Source organism: Bradysia coprophila, unplaced genomic scaffold (genome assembly GCF_014529535.1).
Source record: "Bradysia coprophila strain Holo2 unplaced genomic scaffold, BU_Bcop_v1 contig_248, whole genome shotgun sequence".
In the NCBI taxonomy this organism is placed as follows: domain Eukaryota; kingdom Metazoa; phylum Arthropoda; class Insecta; order Diptera; family Sciaridae; genus Bradysia; species Bradysia coprophila.
This window is the reverse complement of record NW_023503509.1, coordinates 1,195,134-1,212,022: the sequence shown is the minus strand read 5'-3', so window position 1 is coordinate 1,212,022 and position 16,889 is coordinate 1,195,134. Positions and strand designations below refer to the sequence as shown.

The 16,889-nt window shown below is 36.9% G+C and overlaps 2 protein-coding genes and 1 long non-coding RNA gene across 4 annotated transcripts; 2 read left to right on the top strand and 1 right to left on the bottom strand.

Annotated features, from left to right (window-relative positions):
* The first annotated feature begins 250 nt into the window (after positions 1-250).
* LOC119078265 lies at positions 251-1,200 on the top strand. The gene is made up of 2 exons (XM_037185763.1): positions 251-427; positions 492-1,200. The coding sequence occupies exons 1-2, from the start codon at positions 357-359 to the stop codon at positions 1,129-1,131; spliced, it is 711 nt and encodes a 236-aa protein (XP_037041658.1). The 5' UTR covers positions 251-356; the 3' UTR covers positions 1,132-1,200.
* A 1,908-nt stretch (positions 1,201-3,108) lies between these two features.
* On the bottom strand, positions 3,109-15,104 carry LOC119078237 (heat shock 70 kDa protein cognate 5). Of its 2 annotated transcripts, none has more exons than XM_037185698.1 (8): positions 14,872-15,085; positions 14,544-14,599; positions 12,551-13,129; positions 12,002-12,485; positions 11,599-11,931; positions 11,247-11,534; positions 11,047-11,187; positions 3,109-3,278 (listed from the first exon to the last, which is right to left on the bottom strand). In XM_037185698.1, exons 1-8 carry the CDS (start codon positions 14,956-14,958, stop codon positions 3,186-3,188), a joined length of 2,061 nt encoding a protein of 686 aa, XP_037041593.1. In that variant the 5' UTR covers positions 14,959-15,085; the 3' UTR covers positions 3,109-3,185. The 2 variants fall into 2 exon arrangements, with proteins under 2 accessions (XP_037041593.1, XP_037041592.1); XM_037185697.1 differs by lacking the exon at positions 3,109-3,278 and adding an exon at positions 10,809-10,980 and having other exon boundaries at positions 14,872-15,104.
* On the top strand, positions 3,201-11,165 carry LOC119078278. Its single transcript, XR_005087973.1, has 2 exons — positions 3,201-3,299; positions 11,003-11,165. It is a non-coding gene; the product is annotated as an uncharacterized LOC119078278 (long non-coding RNA).
* Positions 15,105-16,889: the final 1,785 nt, after the last annotated feature.

Below are 16,889 nucleotides of genomic sequence, written 5' to 3'. Positions count from 1 at the left end.
TCAATTTTTAAATGCCTTCCTCTGGCATTTTTTCGATCCAAATGTGTACGTGGAAGATCAACTACAGAAACTCGCTAGGGAGAGTTGTAAGTTTCACTCTCGAAATGAGCGGAAAGTTCCCTCTCTCACAAATGATAAGTGTCACCAGTTATTCAGCAGACTGTCGATAACAGATGATTAAACATTCTTCACAAGTTGAGTCTCCTTTCTACAGGAAAAAGTCTTTGGTTCGATCAGTCGATCAACTCACCGATTTGTGCTGAATGTCATTTAATGACGACAGTTCTGTGCACAACGTCAAAGAATTGGTTTGCCATTTTTCGTGTAAGACTCATCCAGTAATTTAAACACATAAAATGAACAGCAATAGCAGCACGCGTCGGTGTTCGAAGGACAACATTCGCGTACGCATGTTGCTGGATAAAAAGTGAGCAAATGTGGAATTCACAGCACAGCCATTTTATTCCTAATATTTCGTTCTTTATTGCCAGATTTGACAGGGATTCATCATCGTCATCGGATTCCGAATTCTCTGATAGTTATGATAGCCGTCTGGATGATGACTTCAATGCGATGCTTAAACAAACAAAAATAATAAAGAACATCAAGGAAGAGCAATTGAGCGTGCTGGATCCTGACGATATGGAAATAAATGAACTGCTCCAGAATTGTGAAGCTGTTGTTAAGCACGAGTACAGTGATAGGCAACAAGAAACTACAGATAACACTCAGCAGAGCAACATAACGGCAATAGAAAACGTGATTAAGCCGGAGAGCTCTTTTCGAAATATGTCGCCTGGGAATGATGATGAAAATTATCAGTACATGAATGATGAAACGATAACCGCGAGTCAATTATATGAGGAGAATGAATTACATGAAAGTGAGGGACCAGTTGAAATGTTGGCGGCTCCATTACCGACCGAAGAAGATGGTGTCACACCCGACAATTCTCTACTATCAGAATATGATGAATATGGAGAATATAGTCTTGTGGACTCACCTCCGTCGATTTTTCATTCGACCGCAAGGCTATCGAGGATGCCAGAGGAATTAGTCTTGGATGACAGTAGCTGGACGGACTTTGAGTCAGATGTCACGGATACAAATTTTACCAGAAGTATGAATTAGATTTCTTTCTTGTTTTGTGTTTTTTATAAATAGATTTCAATCAAATAAAATGTGCAGCATTGAATAGTATGATAATAATGTCTCCTGCCTTCAGGGAACAGAAAATTTTTCTAGTACATTTTGCAGTTCCTGTTTGGTTGAGGATAGATTGTTACACCTTGCCAATGAGCTTGCGTGTTACATTCCCGGTGACTACAAAATATATTAATAATATATTAATGTGTTGCTCGGGGTCTTCTAGATATGATTGAGTTTGGTCTTCCTTGATAACAATATAGTCTCTTTAGAGTGATATCAGTATGGGAACTTATAAACGTCCACGTAGATTTTGCGCAGAGGGAGAATTCTATCTATACACACGTGAAATATTAAAACGAATACCTAACACTGTGAAGTAAGCAGGGCAAAAATTGAAAAAAAAACAATTTTGTCTCTCACACGGAGTACTTTTTTGGTAAGTGGAAATGAAGTATTAAGCATGAATCGCACTACATTCCGTTTACTCACCGTTTACGATATAACAATGGAAAGAGAGAACAATTTCATCTTTATTATGAAATGGGTGAGTAAACGGAGTAAACGATTAAAGCACGAATCACACGAGCTCAGTTTACGAAAAAGTTCTCCGTTTTCATTCCGTTTTGCCTACGTCGTCTTGCCTCCGTTTACGATCAAAAATTGAACACGATTCAATTTTGTCACTGTAGTAAACACAGTTTTCTCTCAAAAATTCATTTTGATTCACTGGCTTTTGTTTAATTGTCGGATAAATCGGATTCCTAAATGGAGTGTACTGTAACCCATGCTTTAAGTATGGTTTCCATTTAACAAAAAGTACTCCGTGAGAGAGCGAACTGTCAAATAAACAAAGCAAAAATTGTGTCTCCCACACTGAGTACTTTTTTGGTAAGTGGAAATCAAGCATTAAGCTTAATCCGAACTTCACTTCGTTTACTCTTCTTCTCCGTTTACTCACAGTGTTAAAAAAATAATGAAAACTGCTCTTTCCTTCTCTTTTCATTGTCGTAGCGTAAACGGTGAATGAACGTCTTTCACCGTTCTAGGGTGGGTCGAATTTTACATTTTATTTTATGTTAAAACTCCAGAGAATCTTTTATGGAAGAAACTTTTTTATTAAATTTGTCTTTCTCATGCTAAGAGTAATTATACCTTTCATAATCGAGTCTTTAACTTCCCAGTACAACATTTGTGTCTATCACAAATTAGTGTCATCAACACATGGACAACAAGAATACTTTAGACAGCATTATTGTTATCCAGTGTAGTTGAAAACGTGGTTCAAAATCGATTATCAAAAATGGCAAGTAAAAGACTCGATTTATCAAAGCTTAGTTCCCATGCCTCAAAGCAATTTTGATTGTGGGTGTAGCAGAATGAGGTTGCACTATAGTCAAGTTAATAGCTATAGCTAATAGCTAATAGTTAATAGCCCCGACCATGGTTCAGAAATCTTACCCAAGCAGCCAATGCTTGGAGTAAGGATCACTTTGACAATTTGTATGGCAGAACACTGAGTTTGCTTCGAGAACATTTGTAAGATTTCCGACCCATGGCCCTGACACGGATTGATAAGCTTTTGTGTGATAAAGTACCGTCGTACGATTCTTGGTGCATAAATAGCTAATTTCGATGCCTTACGGCATAAACCATGGCATTGAAAACCGGCGAATGATGCATCATTTTGCTGCCTTTGTCTGATGGAAAATCTTTTATTTCCTTAGCAAACACCTTTGCGAAAGCGCATCACTTATTGTCGTAGTCTCGTTGTCGATAGCACAGACGATAATAGAAACGACTGACTGATTAAGTTCCTAGGTTTTTATTGAAAATTCTTTTCTTTTAACCAAAAGAAAAAGTTCATTCATAGTGCTCTACATCATACACACAACATCGCCCCACGTTCACTCAAAAATAATTTCAATCGAACATAATTTATGTTTCGGTAGCGCGATATTTTCTCTTACTTTCATCTAATTAGACAAATAAAAAAAAAACAGAAAAAGGAAACGAGAATGGATCTAGCGATTGACTATTCAATTCTTATCTTCTTTCTTTTGTTCGGAACTCGAAGATTCGTCCGTTTTCGATGTTTGGTCAGCGTTGGAACTTTCGCGTTCCGAAGCCATCTGCAAAAACGAAATTATCGAGTAAATTAGATGATTCTGACGATCGAATCAACCGAATTAACAGTAACACGTCCGTAACATCACCGGCCAAGACACCACCTTGTACAGCAGCACCAATGGCCACTGCTTCATCTGGATTAACTGCTTTCGATGGAGTTCTACCGAACAGTTCCTGGATTTTTAGAAATCAACTTTAACCATTTTAAATAAAAATTCTTTCATTAATTACACATAAACGGTCTCTACGTGATTACACACATTTTCTAAGCAATTTTCTAACACATTTTTTATTTTTTGAAAAGAAATGTCCCGTAATTTTAACACTGACGATACTGACCCATTATAAACGTGAAAGTTTATGATATAAATTCAGCCAACTGATTGAATTCTCCGATCGTCAAGATTTCTAATAAAAAAATCATTCGATCGAAAAGGAGAAAATTAGTTCAATTTTGAGGACAATTAATCATTCGCATTCAGGACTTTTTATTTTATTTCGATAAATTATGATTTTATAAGACAAAAGTACTTCTACGGCATGGGTAAATATTGTTTTAATTTTTTTATAAATCAAATTGAAACTACATATTCAAAGTATTCGCGCTAATATTCACTTACTGCATAGCAAATGGTACCAACCAAAAAAATAAAAATTTCATAAATTCCATACATTTCAGTAGACAGCAAACTGACAAGGTGCTGACAAGGTGCGATTTCGCAGTCAGTGCAAAAATGAATTAATTTTAATTTTATTTTTATAAAACTAATTTGAACGCGTAGATTTTTTTTAAACTTAAATTTTGAATGAACATAGTGTCTTTGATCATTTAAAAATAAAAAACTTTTTGATGCGAATGATCAATTAGAGATTGTTTGCATGAATTGTAAATTTCAGTTCCATAATTGTGAGCAGTCTTTTTTGTCGCATTTAAAATAAAAATTGAAGTGGAAGATTTGATGTCAAATACATGAAAATAGTTCGATAAATAGTTAATTTTGCAAGAAAGAAATGGTTTAAACCAATTTCGAAGAAATGGTGAAAGTGTAAATTTCCTTCGCGCCTACATTTCAAAATAAGTACGAAAATACGTAAGTACCATAAATCTAAGGTACTCACGCACACAATTGAATATTTCGTATTTGCTTTTGCTTCACCGCTTGAACAAAACATTTACATAGAAGGCCTGTCTATCCCACTATAATGTCATTGGGTCGCATATAATATCCCGAAAATAATGTACAGAGACTTCTGATTACGTTGGACCGAACAACCAACATCTTCTTTCTTCTCGAAGGCATAATGTCTATCAATTATGATTGGATTGAAGTGCGTTGGCTCATGGTAAAAAATTTTATTCGCGCAATTAAAAACTCAGCGCACTTTAACCATCCAATTGATAATGACCTAGTTGAAATAATCTGGGACGTTTGCCATATGCCATATTGCCATATTTGCGATATCTTAAAGAAACAGTTGATTTCAAGATTCGTTACTCAAGAAATGAAAATCGAAATCTGATTGGATATACCATCCGGTACTTTTTGGAAAGTCTTTTTAGGGATATTCGCGAGTCAATAGAAACACTATTCTTGAAATTGCGCTTTTTTATTTATATAACCGACCACGGTTTCGATTGCCAAGCAATCATCTTCAGGGTTCTTTTAATGACTAAAAATCTAAAAAATCTCTGGGTAATCATCTTATCACATCATGTAAATAAAACAATAACAAAATATTGGATCATCTGATTTTACGTTACTCGTCTCATCATAACAAACAATATTCTCAATTCATAACATAAATCAAATTACAAACTCTTTCTCTCCAAAAATTCATCATACCTACACACCACACCGTTGTCTTCTCACTCTACTGACATTCATAAAACTCTTCTATGCTCCTTTCAGGCGTGTTTTCCGTTAAATCAATGATGTGCTCGTTCGTTTTCCTCTCTACTTTGCAGGGCCGGATTAGCATTTACAGCGCCCTGGGCAACGAGCCTTGCAGCGCCGCATGAAAAATTTATTAAAGAAATTGTTTCCTACATTGTCAACCAAATCAAATAAAATGTTTTCAACATTTTCCTCAACAATATTATTTTCTAAGTAATGTGTAGTTAGAAACGGCGAGCGAGGCGAGGTGGCAAGCTTATGATAACATATAACCATATATGAATGAGAGATATATGATATAACCAGAGTTTTCGTGATTAATTCGCAAAACTTTCCCACAAACAAAAATCAAGTAAAGTTATAAAAAGGTTTCGCTCGTATTTTTCGGGATTTTAAGTTTGAAGTTTGTAGAATGAATCCGAAACAATTTTTTCTTGAAATTCTTCTTGAAGAACAAATCAAATCAAACAAATTTATTTAGCAAATAGCTATTTTCAAATACAAAGTTCCATAATCACAGACATTGAAAAATGAACACTACAATTCAAATTTACATCACAATTCTATAGTTTCATTCAGGTGTTCTTTCAATTTACACTCGAATGTCCTCTCATTATTCTCACTTTTCACTTCCCTTGGAATATCGTTAGAACATGAACGCGTTGTGAGGAAAAACCAAGAAAAAAACGTGAATTTTTGACACAATATTTGTGATACTGTTACAGTTTTGTTACAATATTTGTGATACTGTTACAGTGTTGAACATTGGGCATAACATGTGTTTTAAAAACCATGTTTTTTTTTCATTCCAGTGAACGGATGGAGTCGTGTTCTAAAGGCGTTTGTTCGGAAAAATGCTTCAGAAAACATATCACACAAAAGAAGAGAGAATGCGTTTCATTTGAACAATTCGAAGACGCGAATACGTCTCCCGAGCCGTTAAACACGCCGCCGCGAATGGAAGTTTTGTTTACTGAAATGTCGGGTCCGACCGAAGAGTCCAATATGTGCGTGGAAATTAATACGACAAATTTAACGCCCGAACCGCCATATGAAGTTTGCACGGAATCGTCAGACTCGAATAATGGTTACACCGAAATTATCCATGGACAGCCCGGAACGTCGTCTGAAGTGTGCACTGAATCGTCAGACTCGAATAACGGTTACACCGAAATTATCCATGGACAGCCCGGAACGTCGTCTGAAGTGTGAAGTGTGAATCGTCAGACTAGAATAACATTTACAGCGAAGTTACCTATGGACAGCCTGGAACGTCGTCTGAAGTGTGCACTGAATCGTCCGACTCGAATAACGGTTACACTGAAATTATCCATGGACAGCCCGGAACGTCGTCTGAAGTGTGCACTGAATCGTCAGACTCGAATAACGGTTAAACCGAGATTATCTATGGGACCGTCAACTAAAAATAAGTCCTCGGAAATGTCTGATCCGAAGTGAACGTATTAAAATATTTGAATAATACCAAACCGTGTTGTCATCTGCAATACTAAAATGAACAAAGCTGTAGCCCAAAGCCCGTAGACGTTCTTGACTCTGTGTTAGATCGTAAAATTAGATTTCGCCTTCAGCATTTTCTATCACTCTGGCTGCATTTCCTTCCATTACAGCGACACAAGAATTTTTCTTTACGAAATCGAGTTTGCACACATTTCCAACTTTAAAAATGCTCTTTACTCCGTTTAAGTATGGTTTCCACACAACAAAAAGTACTCAGTGAGAAAGCAGTGAGAGAGCAAGCTGTCAAGTAAACAAAGCAAAAATTGAAAAAAAAATCAATTTTGTCTATCATACGGCGTACTTTCTTGGTAAGTGGAAATCAAGCCTCACTCTTCTTCTCCGTTTACTTACCGTGTAAAAAAACAATGAAAACTGCTCTCTCTCTCTCTTTCTCTCTCTCTCTATCTCTCTTTCCATTATTGTAGTGTTAACTGTGAGTAAACGGTGTCTTTCACTGTTATAGGCTCTAAAATATCGATTTTACATGCCTGAATAGGTAAATCACATAGAGAATTGGACTGTGATCAATGTCAAGGTTGCTAACTTGCGGTCTACCCACCGCTTATTTCCTTTATCGGCTTTAGATAGCTTGTTGCCAATAAAAATTTCACGTTGTCTCTTCCATGGACGTTCATTTCCGCCATGAGAGGTTTGACGAATTGTACAGTGAGTAAATCTCTAAAATGTTTGATTTCAGTATATTTAGCTAATCCTTCTGTCACATCTTTTGACAGCTTTTTACGTTTTAGTACGTTTTCTCTCCCAGTAGCAAAAACCCAATCCCAGCAAAAAAGAAACTTTATCGAATGCCGCAAATGCATTTGAAAACGAACATTCGGTGAAATACTTTTTTATCACACCAAATGTTTATCATTTTATACAAATATGTTCATCTTTATAATAACATCGGTAAAAAAAAACCTAATTTTGTCATGCAAAAATATAGATAAAAATTGACAAATTTATCAACCTCAAAAATATGTTGTCGATTTATATGCATTTTTTATGCATAGCAAAAGAAGACAGGAACAAGCAACGTAATATTTGTCTTAGGGGCCGTTCATAAATTACGTAACGCAAAAATCAACATTTTTCAGACCCCACCCGGGTCTGTAACGCTAAAAGGGTCAAGTTTGACCCAATTTTGTTAGAACCGTAACGCTTGCCTCATACCCCCCCCTCCCCCCTCTAGCGTTACGTAATTTATGAACGGCCCCTTACAAGAAAGTTGAACTTTTATGTGAGACAAAATATTACGTTGCTTGATCCTGTCTTCTTTTGCTATGCATAAAAAATGCATATAAATCGACAACATATTTTTGAGGTTGATGAATTTGTCAATTTTACTTTTGTTTTCGAGATCTCAAAATTGTTTCTTCCCCCGAAGTAATCCATGAATCGTCTGTATTCAATTCTGTTTGCATTCAATGCAACTTTTTCTAAATGCAAAAAGAATTCATGGATTACTTCGGGGGAAGAAACAATTTTGAGATCTCGAAAACAAAAGTAAAATTGACAAAATCAACCTCAAAAATATGTTGTCGATTTATATGCATTTTTTATGCATAGGTAAAGAAGACAGGAACAAGTACCGTAATATTTGTCTTACAAGAAAGTTGAACTTTTATGTGAGACAAAATATTACGTTACTTGATCCTGTCTTCTTTTGCTATGCATAAAAAATGCATGAGAATCGACGACATATTTTTGTGGTCGGCAATTTTGTCAATTTTTATCTATATGACAAAATTAGGTTTTTTTTTCACCAATGTTATTATAAAGATGAACATATTTGTATGAAATGATAAACATTTGGTGTGATTTCACCGATACTTCGTTTTCAAATGCATTTGCGGCATTCGATATAGTTTCTTTTTTTGCTGGGATTGGGTTTTTACTACTGGGAGAGAAAACGTACTAAAACGTTAAAAGCTGTCAAAAGATGTGACAGAAGGATTAGCTAAATATACTGAAATCAAACATTTTAGAGATTTACTCACTGTATGCTGATATTTTATAGCACAAAATTATAGTCAGCCTCGGCCCCGATCATGGGTCAGAAATCTTACCAAGCAGCCAATGCTTGGAGTAGGGATCACTTTAATGACAATTTGTATGGGAGAACACTGAGGGAGTTGCGGGAAATGACGCAATTTAACAAATTAGAAGCATAAATTATTACTTTTTAAATTTCGTGTTCAGATTGTTACATATTCAGTTGCAAACAGAATTTGGTAATCATTCGTAAATTTACAAAAAAACGCCATTTAGTTTTGTTTAACCATCTGCTAAGGAATACTTTACGCTGCAACAATCCATTGCTTAATTAGAAAGAGTGGATGTGAACTCGTTTTCAGAGGTCAACAAAGGCTTGAATCAAACAAAGACATTAGCCACCCTAATGTTAACTAAAACATTAACATTCGTTAAAATTTGAATAAAATTAAAATGATTTTGTGTTTTATCACAACATTACTTCAAAACACAAAATTTATAAACAGAATGTCCTGTTTATCGTATCTACATTAATTTAGTTTTTATTCGGAATAATTACGCCTTTTTTAGATTTAGTACTTTTCTCATCAATTACAGCTTAATTTTGAATTACTTCATCCGATCATATAACAATTAGTCAAATTTTAACGTTCAACTTGACATATAGCAAATTTGAAATAAATATTTGACGTTACCTTTGTCGTACATTTAAAACAAATTTGATTTACATTTGTTGCATTTGCGTTTGCTCCAAAAATTCAAATGGCAAATTTAACCAAATTATGCAATCTATGATATATTTCTGGGCAAATCCCTATACTAGAGGAACAGGAGTTTGTAAATTTGCTGTCCTTGTAATGAAATATAATGTCGAATTGAGTAACTTTGCCGAGCAAAGTTTGGAAAATTTGTCTTTTTCGTGCAAATTTGCAAGGTTTGGCTGGCAAATTTATTGCATTTTTTAATAAGCTCGTTTATTTTCTTCACAAATCACACTCACTGTCCACTTAAACTTTATTGATTTGCACAGTTCTTAACGAAATACCAAAACAAATGAACAAATTTGCGTTTTTAAAATTGTGGAGTCAAAGTCTATCAAATTTGAAAACGATTTGTTTACACAAAGTTACTTCAAAGTTAATGTCAAATTTGATTTTCAAATTTGTCATAAAGGCAAATTGTAGTTCAACGTATGGTTACTATGACTTTGTGAGTAATAACGCAGTTTTAGTTAATAATATAAGGCGGTTTCATTCAAAATGGTGTAAGCTGACTGCAATATGAAAATCAATTATTTGGATCAAAAATTAAATGTTATGTTGAGCCTGAAAACCAGAACACTTGGATATTGTATTTATTGAGTTTGTGTTTTGAATTATTGTTATGATAAAATACAAAATAGCCAATTCATTATTTTTCATTTGAATCTTACGAATTTCGTGGGGTGGTGTTTGATTCAATTTTTTGTTGACGTGTAAAAACGGGTTCACATCCACTCTTTCCAATTATGGAATGGATTGTTGCAGCATAAAGAAGTCTTTAGATCATGGTAAAAAAAGTTTAAATGACGTTTTTGTGCATTATTTTGCAATTTACGAATGATCATAGAATTTTGTTTGCAACTGAATTTTAACCAATTTGAACACGGAATTTAAAAAGTAATAATTTGTGCTTCTAATTTGTTAAATTACGTCATTTCCCGCAACTCCCTGAGTTTGCTTGGAGAACATTTGTAAGATTTCTGACCCATGGCCCCAACTCGGATTGATAAGCTTTTGTGTGATAAAGTACCGTCATACGATTCTTGGTGCATAAATAGCTACGGCATACACCATAGCATTCAAAACCGGCGAATGATGCATTATTTTGCTGCCTTTATTTGATGGAAAATGTTTTATTTTCTTAGCGAACACCTCGCTCATTGCTGTAGTCGTTGTCAATACCACAGAAGATAATAGAAACGACTGACTGATTAAGTTCCTAGGTTTTTATTGAAAATTCTTTTCTTTTAACCAAAAAAAAAGTTCATTCATAGTGCTCTACATCATACACACAACATCGCCCCACGTTCACTCAAAAATAATTTCAATCGAACATAATTTATGTTTTGGTAGCGCGATATTTTCTCTTACTTTCATCTAATTAGACAAATAAAAAAAAAAAACAGAAAAAGGAAACGAGAATGGATCTAGCGATTGACTATTCAATTCTTATCTTCTTTCTTTTGTTCGGAACTCGTAGAATCGTCCGTTTTCGATGTTTGGTCAGCGTTGGAACTTTCGCGTTCCGAAGCCATCTGCAAAAACGAAATTATCGAGTAAATTAGATGATTCTGACGATCGAATCAACCGAATGAAATTACCTTTTTGTATGCCATTTCGAATAGTTTCAGTGACGATTGCTGCAGTGTGCTTGTGGCTTTTCGGATTTCTTCTGGATCGACGGCATCTTTGTTGGCTAAGACTTCGCGAACTTTAGCAATTTCTTCTCGCAGTTTATCGCACTGTAAAATTGAATTTAATTTTTGAGAAACGCTCCACCGATAAAACCGATCAAACTCACCTCTTCTTGTGGCAATTGGCTCTTGAATTCTTCCATCTTCGATTCGGTATCGTGAACAATGCCCTCACTTTGATTGACCGCTTCGACACGTTCTCGCTTCACTTTATCGTCCTGTGCAAATTGTTCGGCATTCTTGACCATGTTCTCGATTTCGTCTTTGCTCAGACCGCCCGACGATTGAATCACAATTTGTTGCTCTTTGCCGGTACCTTTGTCCTTGGCCGATACATGCACGATACCATTGGCATCGATGTCGAATACAACTTCAATTTGTGGTACACCACGTGGCTGTGGATCGGAAACAATGTTTACTCTACGGACTTTTGTGCACACGTCACGCTAAATAACTTACCGCTGGTGGAATTCCGACCAATGTGAACGAGCCGAGTTTCTTGTTATCGTTAGCCATTTCACGTTCACCCTGATGGACTTTAATTTCCACTTGTGTTTGTCCATCAGCAGCTGTTGAAAATACTTGAGATTTCTTTGTGGGAATGGTTGTGTTTCTGGTGATCAGTCGCGTGAATACTCCGCCTAGAGTTTCGATTCCGAGTGAAAGTGGAGTAACGTCCAACAGTAACACGTCCGTAACATCACCGGCCAAGACACCACCTTGTACAGCAGCACCGATAGCCACTGCTTCATCTGGATTAACTGCTTTCGATGGAGTTCTACCGAACAGTTCCTGGATTGATCAAAAATTGGGGCTTCAGTAACGCAACTGTCCATTGCAAAAGACTTTCATTTTCTCTTACCTGAACAGTCTGTTGAACTTTGGGCATTCGAGTCATACCGCCGACCAACAAAACTTCACCGATGTCAGATTTGGAAACCTCGGCGTCTGATAATGCTTTCTGGCATGGTGCAATTGTTCGTTTGATCAAATCACCGACCAGACTTTCTAGCTTGGAGCGGGAGAATTTCAGGTTCATATGCTTCGGGCCAGAGGCGTCCATTGTTAGGTAGGGTAAATTGATGTCAGTTTGCACAGATGATGAGAGTTCGATTTTCGCTTTTTCAGCTGCTTCCTTTAACCGTTGCATAGCCATCGGATCCTTAGTTATATCGATTCCCTGCTCCTTCTTGAATTCGGCTACCAAATGATTGACCAGTATGTGGTCGAAATCTTCGCCGCCCAACAAAGTGTCTCCGTTTGTTGATTTCACTTCGAAGACACCCTTCTGGATTTCCAAAATGGAGACGTCAAACGTTCCTCCTCCGAGATCGTAAACTGCGATGCTACAATCAAAAATGATTTTGAATGAAACGCAATAGATGCGGACGGGGAAGTGATGGACACTTACATTTTATCTTCGGTCTTATCCATGCCATAGGCCAACGCAGCAGCCGTCGGTTCGTTTATCACACGCAAAACATTCAAACCCGATATCTGACCCGCATCTTTCGTGGCTTGACGCTGTGAATCGTTGAAGTAAGCTGGAACCGTGACAACAGCATTCTTAACATTGACGTTCAAGTAGGAATCGGCCGTTTCTTTCATCTTCATCAAAATAAATGCACCAATCTGACTGGGCGAGTAGACTTTACCGTCGCTACCCTGCACCCATGCATCACCATTCGAAGCCCGGCTAATTTTGTACGACAAATTTTTCATATCCTTCTTCACCTCGGGATCTTCGAACCGTCGACCAATCAAACGTTTCGTTGCGTAAAATGTGTTCGCTGAATTGGTGACGGCCTGCCGTTTGGCTGGCATACCGACCAAACGCTCTCCATCTTTGGTGAATGCAACGTGCGACGGTGTGGTGCGAGCGCCTTCAGCATTTTCTATCACTCTGGCTGTCTTTCCTTCCATTACAGCGACACAAGAATTTGTGGTGCCCAAGTCAATGCCGATAACCGCGCCCTTGACACCTTCGGACCTAAAATTGAGAAAGTAAATTTGAAGAATCGGTTGACACAAACGAAAAGAATGGAGAAGCTTCGTCTCATCCTACTTCCACTGTAACTTAACTTTGGTTCAGGGACTAACTTGATTTTGAAGTAGATTCAAAATTCTTCAAATTCTTCAGATGCTTCAACAGCAACGACAAAAATACGCTGTAACCCGAGGGGAAAACAACAAGAGAAATATGAGCAAATGAGTAGAACGAACAATGGCAAAATTTGAGCGAATGAAGTGAAAGTGTGAGTGAATGATAGGAAAATAAAAGGAAATGGATGGGGCGAGTGACAGGAATATATGAGCGAATGACTGGATAATGTAAGCGAATGGTGGGACAGGATTTTCTGTTGGTATTTTCCACTCGCTGTGACCACTGGCTGCAGAGGTCTTTACATAGTAAATTGTATGTCAAAACGAATGAGATGAATAGTTTGTAATCGAACCATCGAACCTTTCGAAGAAGAATAAAAGAATCGGAAGAGAGGAAGAAACAGATTTAACGATTTCATCATGGTTTGCTTGCTTGCCGTTCTTAATAGCCCAATTGTTTTGACCATATTCCAAGTGACTTGACATTCCTAGTCAGATCCGAAACACTTCTTTTCTCACAAACTATAGAAAACTCAGTAACGAGCACATAGAGAGCATGCATAACGCTTCTAGTTCGACCCTCTGGTGTTCACATCAAAGTACTGACTAAATGATCAACCGGAATATCGTCTGTCGTACGTCATTGACGAATAAACGGAAGTCCTAAGTAAGGCATTAGACGTGGTACGGACAGTCAGTTGTATGAAACCCTCAGGACTCTTAATTCCATTCTGTTTTGAAATCAATAATTAATGATGAGCTGCAAGCCCGTTTGTAATATGCAACACAATTTAACATAGATTCGATGACATCCCATCATCGTTGCACCTTATCACTTTTCAACAACACTTTGCATTGAACCCTTTGAACGTTAACATACCAGTGCGCACTTAATACTATGATAACAGAGTCACATAACCTCAGAATATTGTCACCAAATAATTTTCAAGGTCGGAACGAATTCATTGGCTTTCATAAGGGAAATATTTCTTCTTCCGATGAAATCAATCGAAAACGAAGCGAGTTACAACTCTTAATAGTCAAATTACCATGCCGGCATATCCGTACATTGTAAATGATTATGTAATCGAACATGGACGTTACGAAAAGTGAAAGACTGACGAAATCGGAACCGCTTAAATTCACCATTAAGGGATTGCGATCAGGCCTTGAATTGCATTCGGTAAACAAGGACCCGGATAAATTGAACTTAGAAATTGATTTGCATAGTCCGCTTGTCTCGGTCCGATCAATAAACGGATGATGCAATACGAATGTAATAAAACTGAATTTCAACTTACTTGAATCGAACCTGATTGGCATGCTGGTTGTATGCCGTAAATACTGGTGCTGATTGCTGAAAGGAAGAAAACGAATTAGTTGGGTGTCACTGTCAAGCAGGACTCAGGGACTTTGTCAAAGACTGCGGTGTCTATGTACCGGGTGGGACTCAATTGGTCGCAAATGTTATTTTGCTGGATTTAAAACAACTTCAACACTTTTCCTGGTTAGAAATGGTTCTGACACACTGTTTTCATCGTATTATTTCAATTGATTCACTAGTTCAACGGATCAAACAAGACAAATAGGAAAAGTCCATCAATGCTATCACTGCAGTGAAATACTTACATTTTGCAATAGAGACGAAAATGTACGTTTTGTGATATCACTGCGGCTTTCAATCAACCGAGATGCGTACCGAGCGGCTGTTAACATTTTTAGTTATTTATTCAATGAGTTTTCACAATTTTCTTTATCAAATTTCTTATTAGTTTTCTCAACTAATTTCACGATTTCACGTGTGTGATGCAAATGCGAAGTTTCTAGGTGACAGAGGGCAGGTTGATCGTCTTTTTTATGCTTCTCTGACATTTCTTATCGATCGATACGGTAGGCAGCTGCAGTGGACGTACTATGCTTCTAGAATTAGTTTTGCGGGATATTTGAAATTGTCGTATAGAGTGTACAGGTTTTTCCATGTTTGTGAAGTATCTAAAAAAATGTCTTGACTTGAGTAACATTTTGCAACAGGAAAAATGATTTTCACGTCTCCTCGTATTCACATTTACACGAAAGCATAATTTTCCTTATACAAAATGTATGGAAAAGGCATCTTTAAGTGCAAGGAAAATTTGTTCGCAGTTTTGAAATTCGGAGGTTTTTTTCGCAGATGATTTACAGCAACGCACTTCCAGCAAAAGTGATCATAGTCACATAGAGTACTCTATGTATGAAATAGGTTTGTTCCAAGGTCATTCTAACTGTCAAATTTCATCCACAGGCAACTTAACTTCAACTTTCCGGTTTACGAAAAATTTACAAAGAAATTTGTTGACGTTTAGGTTATGTTCATCTCTGTGAATGAAATCTTTGTCGTTCGCGTTGTCAAAGTTCGGGTTTACAGTCAATTGGAACAAGTCTATGGCTTTGTACGGCGTTTTACAGTTATGTGACAATTTTTGTTCCAAATATGTGTAAGCCCGAACTTTGACACACGAACGTCGACAATACATAGTAACATGGCGATTTTTCATACAAATATTAACAACGACGACATAATTAAATGATGATCTCACCTTTACCGTATGGTAAATTGTGTGCCCAAAATAAAGGAAATAAAAGATTTTGGCTTGAATAGCTGAAAATAATTAGTTGAACGGAAGTAACAGATTACATATGATCACACTGCTAATGTTCATGACGACCACACTTAGGAGAGAATCTTAGGAATGTGTGAACGTCATTATTGCAGGATTGAATATTCGTACAGTGTTCGCACTGCCTACTCTCCCAGAATTCATTTCCAAAAATCTGCTAATGATATTGTTCTTGACGACTAACGATCCCTTCATGGGCTCTAGCTCATCATGCAGGGATTCGATCTCTTGAAAGGTTTTCTTAACTGAATGGCATCCTATCATTTCATGTTTTTCACAGACGTTCACACCGACTTTTACTAGTGCACATCGATTTCTGTTTGGGGCACTCAAATTCTCAATTTCGGAGCACATAATTCTCAGTTTAAGACCTGAAACGGTCGACCTAAAAAGATTCAGGTCACATTCAGGTTTCTCATTAATTTTGTACCTGAATGACCTGGATCTAACCTGAATTGACTTGCCTTTTCTTCACTGCAAGCACCTATTAGCTGCATTTCAAGCACTTTTTCCTGCATTTCACAAGAGCGCCCTTCAGTAGCTAATCCAGCCCTGTTGCTAGGTCAGGTCAGGTTATTATTTTCCAGGCCGAGTCAGATTTCAAGGTTATTCAAGTCAGTGTAAAACGCAACCAGGTTCAGGCTTCAGATTGATAACGAGTCTTACTCTGTAGTGTAAAAGGTCCCAGACATTCTAATTCCAAGAGTGACAAAGACCTGGTGGCGACACTGCCGTAGAATTTATAGTAATCTGGAATTTTTTGCGATATATCTCGTATGACCGATTTTCCTCATCTTTGTAATTGAATTTCGCAATTCTCGTAATTCATATTAATTGTCAGAGAAAAAGGTTTGGATCGATAAAAAACCAGTTGCACGGTCTATTCGTCCCCTGGATGAAGTCAAAGTTACATAGTCATTTCCTCTTGTTTCAGAAACAATTCGCTAAAAGATTTAGTGGACGATTGATTGTGTTACAGAGAGGGAATTG